The following is an 8,458-nucleotide window of genomic DNA, read 5'->3' as shown; positions in this document are numbered from 1 at the left end:
GGAAGGAAGAAAGGAAGAGAAATAAAGAGAGAGAGAGAGAAGAAGGCTTCTATGCCCTATAATTGCAGAGGTTCGATTACAGTCATAGGATGAGGGCTGTTCATTCGATGCCTTTGTTGACTCTTCCTTATATGGAAATGGAAGATTTTATGAAGCATTCTCTGCTGGTTTGACTTTCTTGCAGACTTTCTTTCTTTAATTAGTGCAGCTTCTAGAGTCACTTGCTTGAACAAATGTGACTCAAACACAGGGAATTCCTTTTTCCTTTGCCATTTATTTTGGTGTTTGTATTCCTAAACTAATGTAGCCTCAAGTTAAGCGAAATAGCAATTTCCGACTCCATGCACGACTGCTTTGGTATGTTCTAAAGTGTCTCTGTCTTTTGATCTAGTGAATATTATCATATTCATTCAATTTAGCTAAATGTATGTAATAATAAAAATAGTAAATGCCCCATAAGGACACGGCTCTGTGCCAGGCCCTGGGAATAAAAAAATGAAACAATCCAAGCCCTCTTTAAGCTTACATTCTATTTGGTTCATAAAACTTGAAGCTCAGTTCTTTTAAACCCTTACCTTCCATCTTAGAATCACTACAAAATTTGATTTCAAGGCGGAAGAGTGGTAAGGGCTAGACAATTGGAGTTAAGTAACTTCCCCAGGGTCACAGAGCTAGGAAGTGTCTGAAGGCATATTTGAACACAGGACCTCCTATCTCTAGGCCTGGCTCTGTATACACTAAACCACCTAACTACCCCTACACTAATAACTTTTCCAATTGCCCCTACAATATCTTCCAGAGGGAGTTAGTTCTAATAACTGGATGAGGGTGGTATTAGGATAGATGCTTTATAACAGGTAGCACCTTGCTTTGTTTTGAAAGAAGGTAGAGTATCTGAAGAACAGGCCACATTGCTGACCTGAGAGATATCAGATCACAGAGCTTAGATTTATGACTAAAAAAGACCTTGGAGTTCATTTAGTCTGTTCCTTATCCCCATTTTACAAATAAAGAAACTAAGACTCAAAAGAAGAAAAAAGTAATTTGGCTAATATCACATAAGTAGTGAGTTACTGTCATAACCAGAGTTGTGTAGTAATGTCATTTTCATGATTAATAAAAAATTTAAATAAATTCATAGTTTGTCACTACTAAAGAATACCTACCATCTTGGATTCATTGCATCATAAACTCAGAGCTGGAAAGGATCATAAAAACTGAATCCAGTCTTCAATCCCCCCATTTTACTGATGAGAAAAGTGAGACCCATAGAGGTTAAGTAACTTGGGACCATGGCAGCTAGGTAGCACACTAAATAAAACACTGTGTTTGGAATTGGGAAGTCTTATCTTCATGAGTTCATCTTCATGAGTATCATCTCAGATACTTCCTAGCTGTGTTACCCTAGGCAAGTCACTTAATCCTCTTGGCCTCGGTTTTCTAATTTGTAAAATGATCTGGAGAAGGAAATGGCAAACCATTCTAGTATCTTTACAAGGAAAACCCCGAATGGGACCACAAAATTCAGACATGACCGAAATGACCAAACAACAATAACATCTTGGAATTATAAGATCATATGAATAGAGATGGATAAGGACCTTAGAGGCCAGGCCCATGATGTTCTGCTATAAACAGGCCAGTTGCTTAGCCTAGACAGGCCAGGCAATGTCACTTTCTGCATGGTCTAGCTGGTGGAAAGAGCACCATTTGAAGTTAGAAGACTTGATTCTAAGCTTCGTTTGTTAATTGTTTCTATGTGACCTTGGACAGGTCATATTCTTGCTGGTCCTTAGTTTGGGCCAGCTTACTAGACGCTTGTTGATCTGAATAGGAAATGAGAGAGATCTTAGTCTCAATTTCTCTTTGTCTAGCTTGCTTTTATATAGTTGTTTTGCGTGTCATCTCGCTTATTTGACTGTTAGCTCCTTGAGAACAGGGACTGTTTTGTTGCCTTTGTTTTAACTTTTATTTATTTATTCATTTGTTTTTAATTTAAAAGATTCTTATTTTGCTATTTTAATTTCTTTGTATCCCTAATTCTTAACACAGTGTCTGACACATATTAGGCACTTGATAAATGTTGAGTGACTCACTAGCAGTCTGAACTATACCTACTAATTTCTTCATATATAGTTGAACATCAACAACTCTAAAGTCCTTGTTCAATCATGGATTTATGTAAGTGACTATAATGATGTATATGGGCACATGTAAATATATAATGCATATATATATAGAGAGAGAGAAGGTATCCTCAAAACCATCTATTCCCATTTTTTCATCTTACAGAATAAGAAACTGAGGACTAGAGAAGTAAGGACACTTGTCCAAAGTCCTTTAGACTTTAGTAGAAGAGGTGGGATTTTTCCTAGGTCTTCTGACTCTTGTCTTCTAGAATCCAGTCCCAGTTAGTTTAAATAACATCAATGATTTCCCTTTTATTATTTGTCTTCACTACAGAAATCTGCTACACAGCTTGAAGCACAACGATGAAATAGAAATAACACTATCAATCCATCAGAGGGTTCCAAAGGAATTCATTTATGTGTGTCAGGGTGGTCATCCTTTCATAGCCAATTGTTATACATCAATACTGAGGACAAGTTGTGACCACCCACCTAAACACAGACAGCTTGGAAATATAATTAGATTTTTTATGGGTTTCTTTGCTTGTTGTTATTTCTCCTGGGGTGGAGAGCTGTCCAAACCTTCTTCTGCCTCAATAATCCAAGCGGCTGACATTTTTTATAGCATTTTAAGTTTCGCAAAATGCCTTACATGCTACATTTTTCTCATTTGATCCTCAATAGCCCTATAAAGTCAATGTAGCTGGTATAAATGAGAAAAGGGGCTCAGAGCCTTGGCTGTGGTCACACAGATCAGGGGTAGAAGGGAGGAATTTAAACCAAGATCTCTCTCATTTCCTATTCTGAACAACAAGCATCTAGGAAGCGATCATTTGTGCTAAGTGCTGGGTAAACAAAGACAAACAAGAAGAAGGAAGCCCTATCCTCAAGGAGTGTATAATCTGGGGGGAGAAGACAACATGTGAATGCAAGCTGAAAAGGGGGGACGAAGGAGGAGGCATCATCTCAAAGTCTGGATTGTCAGAATCCCATCTAGGTGGGGAACAAGCTCTGACTGCCTTGGGCCTGTCTCCAGCATGGAGATCCCCAGAAAGGACTCTTCCTTGTCAGAAAGGAGCTACCATGGGGGAGGTTATTTCACGTTAGTTCCTGGGTCCAATGTCCATTCCATAGGAACATACTATCTCTCATCTCTAAACTCATGTGATCCAAATAATAACTAATTTTCTGTGTGTCCTCCATGCCTAGAAATCTCTCCCTTTTACATTCATCTCTGACTCTATGAATTCCTCAAGGATCAATTCATATCACATCCTGTAAGAAGTAAATGTGGTCTTTTATAGTAACTTTTTCTGGTAAAAATAAAATGGACTTTATTCACTCGGATTTTAAAAAGCCAGTTTGCTGCATCCTTTGCATCATTAAATCAAATCATGTCAATTTCACGAGATTTAGAGAGAATTTTTGATTTTTCCCCAAACTTTTAAAATGACCTTGTTTGCTAATGAGTCTGTCCATTCATTTAAGCTTACCTGGCACTATAGTAGGCAGTGGCATGGGTATATTGGAAAAGCCTCTGGGGCGTAATGATATGCTTTGGCAAGGGGTAGGGAGTGAGGGCATTGGGCAGACGGAAGAAATAGTTAGAGAGATGAAGAGACAGAGATGAAAAGAGAGACAGAGAAGAGAAAGACATTCATAATTCAAACTCTCCCAAGTTGTTGTTTCATCATCCTCAAATTTTCTTCTGCTTGTTCATCAGTTTAATGCCACCCCTCCTGACTATTCATATAGCTTCCTGATTGGAATATAAGTCGTGGTAAAGGCAGGGAAATTTGTTCTGTTTCAGCTTTGTGTTCCCAGATTTTGCTGTCTTGCACATAGTAGGCACTTAATAAGTGCTTGTTGGAGTGGATTGTTGGATTGAAGTGTATTTAAGAGGAAACAGAGTGTTGGAGCCCTAATAACATCTGCCTTTCAGGAAAGTGTGAATGGTTGGATTTTATACCCTAGGATTTAGAGCTGTTATTCTTGGTGTGATCACCAAGGCTTTGAGTTGTGTGGTGGTTGAAGGCCCAATGCCAGACTATTTTATCCTTCAAATCAAGCACCTCTGGTTTCAGAGGCTCGGGAGAAAACCCCAGCCCCGGGTGCGAATTGACGAGGCTTTCTTTGCTGCTTTCAGGACATAAATGTAATGGCCACTGAAATATTAACTGCTCATCGTTTTAGGATTTCCATAGTCTCCTTTGTTTAAGCCTGGAAGGGGGCTTCGGAGTTATCCAACCAAGCCCTCTCTTTTTAAAGGGAAGTGTACTGAGAAACAAAAACTCTAGGGGGCTTGCCCTCGATGACATAGGTGATAAGTGTCAGACTTCGGATTCAAACTCACATCTGATCTCAAACCTAGAGCTCTTTCCTCTATACCAGGGGTCGGCAACATAAGGCTTTTTCTGCAGGAGCCATAAAGTCCATTTTTTTTCAGGCGCTGTTACAGGATCATGCACTGTGAGCACTATATGGCTCTCATGAAATTACATTTTAAAAAATGTGGCGTTTATGGCTCTCTCGGCCAAGGTTGCCGACCCCTGCTCTATATTATATAATACTCCATCCCCCAACCATTCCTCTGCCTAACCAATTACTTCCTTTAAAAAAAAAATTTTTTAACAAAAAACAAAATAGTTTTTTAAACTATTTTTAGTGTTTTTTTTTAAACAAAAAAAAATTTTTAAAAACAAAATAGTTAGATGAACTATACTCTCACAGGTGTCTCCAACAATATCAATTTGGTTTCATTTGTAAAAGAGAAGCAACTAGGGAGTAGAGAGTTGCCCTCGGTGAGACCTGAGTTCAGGTATTGCCCTTGACACTTACTGGCTTTGTGATCCTGTGCAAAATACAGTGAGGTAGGCAACCCATTGGGACTATAAGTTAAAGAGAAAGTATCAGCCTCCAATAGGAGATGGAATTTCTTCATCTGGGTACTTCCTCATGTAAATGAAATCAAAGAATAGGTCAAACTTTCATTTGGAAAATTATTTGATATAAAAAAATTCATTCTGAAATGCTTTCAAATAAAGACACAATACAATGTGATCTGCATAAATGATCATCACAAAGGAAGAAGCTTCTTAAAGTAAAAAAGTACTTTAAAGCATAATTTTCATACTATCATTTCATTCAAAGAAAACATTTACGATGATTCGAATTTATAAAATTTTACTTAAGGAAATAATTTTCTCCGACATTTTCTTAGACATGTTTAAAAAAAATTTAAACATCCATGACTAATGTTATACATCAGAAAATTCTGTTACCCAATCCTGAAAATGTGTCAGACTTAAATTACTGAGGTTTTTAAATGCCTTCTATAACATTGTTTCATTAAAGGCTAGGATCTGACCAAGAAATAGTAGGATAATTTATATCAATATAATGTATTTTTTCATATATTATCTCCTTCAAACTTCATTACAACCCTATAAAATTGGTACAAGTGGTATTATTTTCCTTATTCTATAGATGAGAAAACTGAGGCCAACTGGTTTTTCCATGGTCATAGAGCTAAAGAAGATTGGAATTGGTATATTTTTTTTTTACTCTGGGATGCTTCTTCTCTCCTGATATATTTATTAGAAATTATTAGTGGTGTTTTAACCCTCTATTAAGTAGAGCACTATATGGAGCTGAATTATTCATGTCTTTGAAGTATAATAAAACATCTAATTACTTTTATTTATGTATGTATTTAGTGGAGATACTCAATTATTCAACTTTGGGTTCAGAATTCAACAAGAATGCAAAAATAACAATAAGCACGTTTATTATAACCTAGGTTAACCTCTTTGAACAAAGTCATTTTTTTCCTCTTTTTTTTTTTCTTTTAGGACCCAACTCCCAGTTGTCTTACAGCATCACTTCAGGGGACAGCCTGGGACAGTTTACCGTGGACAAGAATGGTGTTCTAAAAGTCAGGCAGGCTTTGGACCGTGAAAGTCAGTCCTTCTATAACCTGGTTATTCAGGTTCATGACATGCCGCTCCCTTCAGCCTCTAGCTACACCAGCACTGCTCAAGTGTCTATCATTCTTCTGGATGTCAATGATAATGCCCCAACTTTCATTTCCCCCAAGCTGACCTATGTTCCAGAAAACACCCCCACCGATACTGTTGTGTTCAAAGCTCAAGCAACCGATCGAGACAGCGGTCCCAACAGCTACATTGAGTATACGCTCCTGAACCCTTTGGGAAACAAGTTCAGTATCGGGACCATTGATGGAGAAGTGAGACTCACAGGGGAACTAGACAGGGAAGAGGTGTCCAATTATACTCTCACCGTAGTAGCCACTGACAAAGGTCAACCACCTCTCTCTTCATCGACAGAAGTGGCCGTCATCATCCTCGATATCAATGACAACAACCCCATTTTTGCACAGGCCCTATATAAAGTGGAGATTGATGAAAACACGCTGACCGGGACTGATATAGTTCAGGTCTACGCTGCTGATGGAGATGAAGGGACCAATGGACAGGTCCGCTATTCCCTCCTCAGTGGAAATGAAAACCATGAGTTTAGAATTGACTCAGTGACGGGCATCCTTTCTGTAGCTAAGCCTTTGGACCGAGAGAAGAAGGCGACTTACTCTTTAACTGTTCAGTCCGCAGATCGAGGCAGTAGCCCCCGAACGGACACCACTACGGTAGAAATTATTCTCTTAGATATCAATGATTTTGTTCCCGTCTTTGAGCTGTCGCCATATTCCATCAACGTTCCTGAGAATCTAGGAAGTCTGCCAAAGACAATTCTTCAGGTCAGTACCATAAAATAAGGCAATTGTTTTTATTTTAAAACAATTTTCCCTCGCTAAAACAAGCAAACAAATAAGTGAAAATGTGTTTTTTTATGCCTGTCATGGTTAGCAGGGACCTTTAGGCCCAGTTACTGGAAAGGCTGCAGATAGTGGATCTCTTGAGATCAAGAGTTCTGAACTACAATGGACTAAACCAATCAAATATCTGAATTAAGTTTGACATAAATATGGTGAGCTTCCTAGAATGGGAGTTTACCAGGTTGGCTAAGGATGAGTGAACTGGGTTAGTTAGGAAAAGAAGCAGGTGAAAGTTCCAATGTCAATTAATAGGGAAACTGCATCATGAATGGCTCCTGTACTTATATCCTATATGAGGTAGAAGGAATTAATCATTAAAATTTTTTTAAATCTATTTTAAAATCCTTCATGATTTTCTCTTTTTAAATATATCTATATGCTTGTACACACATATACACATATGTGTATATAGACATATACACTATACTTACGTATTTCTCTAATTGTTTGGTTTCTAAAAAATGACAGTTAAGAGCTTTAAATAAAAAAAAAAACAGATTTGATTTAAATTGAACAAATCCAATATAGCAGATATATCAAGCACTTAATCTGTACAACAAACTGTGCTAAGCACTTTGTATATGGAGCCAAAAATAAAATAATCTCTGCCTTCAAGGAATATGTATTCTACTTGAATAGAAAATACTCAACAATTTTGTATGTAGGTGTAAATATGAGATACACTGGCACCAGCTCTTATTACTAATTGTTAAATCTTCATAGTGAACATTTACAGTTCAGAAATTAACAACTAGTACAAATCAAGACTTAATTCCTTATATTGTTTATATAGACTTTTTAAAAATCATGATTTAGATTAAACTTAAAAGAGTGTTTATGGACTTTTTTTCAAGAGAGGACTATTGTTAGGAGAACATCAGCAGGTACCTGGAAGGGAATGGGGCAGAGAATCTTGTTCTGTGGAGCTGAAACCGCACAGGGAAGCAGATGCAAAATAGAGCGATCAGAGAGTCTCATTTTTGCCATCTACAAAGGAAGGCATTTGGAGGAGTTTCTTACTCTGCCTTCCATCCCTTCAGTCAGAGGGGAGCTGAGGGAGGCTACATCAGTCAAGTCTTGAGTTTGCAGCACAGTACTGAGTTTAGAAGAAATGAGCTCATTTGGGGAGGGATAGTTTGTTCCATGGAGGTGAATCAGATGCGTAGTGAAGTATTTCTTCACAAACTTAGCTTGAACTTAGCAGGAAGGCAGTAGAAGTTTCAGAAAGTTATCACCTAATTAGAGATAACACACATGATTAATTATTAATGAAGCATTTAAAATTAATACTTATTTCTATTAATTTTAATAACCACAATAGTAATTCTTATCTGGTATTTATATACCACTTTAAAGTTTGCAGAATATTTAATTAACACCCATTACCTCATTTGATCTTCACAACCCTCCCCCCCATTATAATGATTGTTTTCATTTTTCATTCAGGATAGACCCCTGCATTATCTCTCATAACATT

General features: G+C 37.5%; 1 protein-coding gene across 1 annotated transcript in view; it reads left to right on the top strand.

Moving 5' to 3' along the window:
• FAT4 (FAT atypical cadherin 4) overlaps positions 1 to 8,458 on the top strand; it is a 235,259-nt gene that overhangs the window by 125,669 nt on the left and 101,132 nt on the right. The window contains exon 5 of the mRNA XM_044682210.1: positions 5,981 to 6,903. Within this exon, the coding sequence (XP_044538145.1) occupies positions 5,981 to 6,903 (923 nt within the window). The remainder of the gene's footprint in view (positions 1 to 5,980; positions 6,904 to 8,458) is intronic.

The sequence above is a fragment of the Gracilinanus agilis genome, chromosome 6 (genome assembly GCF_016433145.1).
Source record: "Gracilinanus agilis isolate LMUSP501 chromosome 6, AgileGrace, whole genome shotgun sequence".
In the NCBI taxonomy this organism is placed as follows: domain Eukaryota; kingdom Metazoa; phylum Chordata; class Mammalia; order Didelphimorphia; family Didelphidae; genus Gracilinanus; species Gracilinanus agilis.
This window is presented reverse-complemented; position numbering and strand designations above follow the sequence as displayed.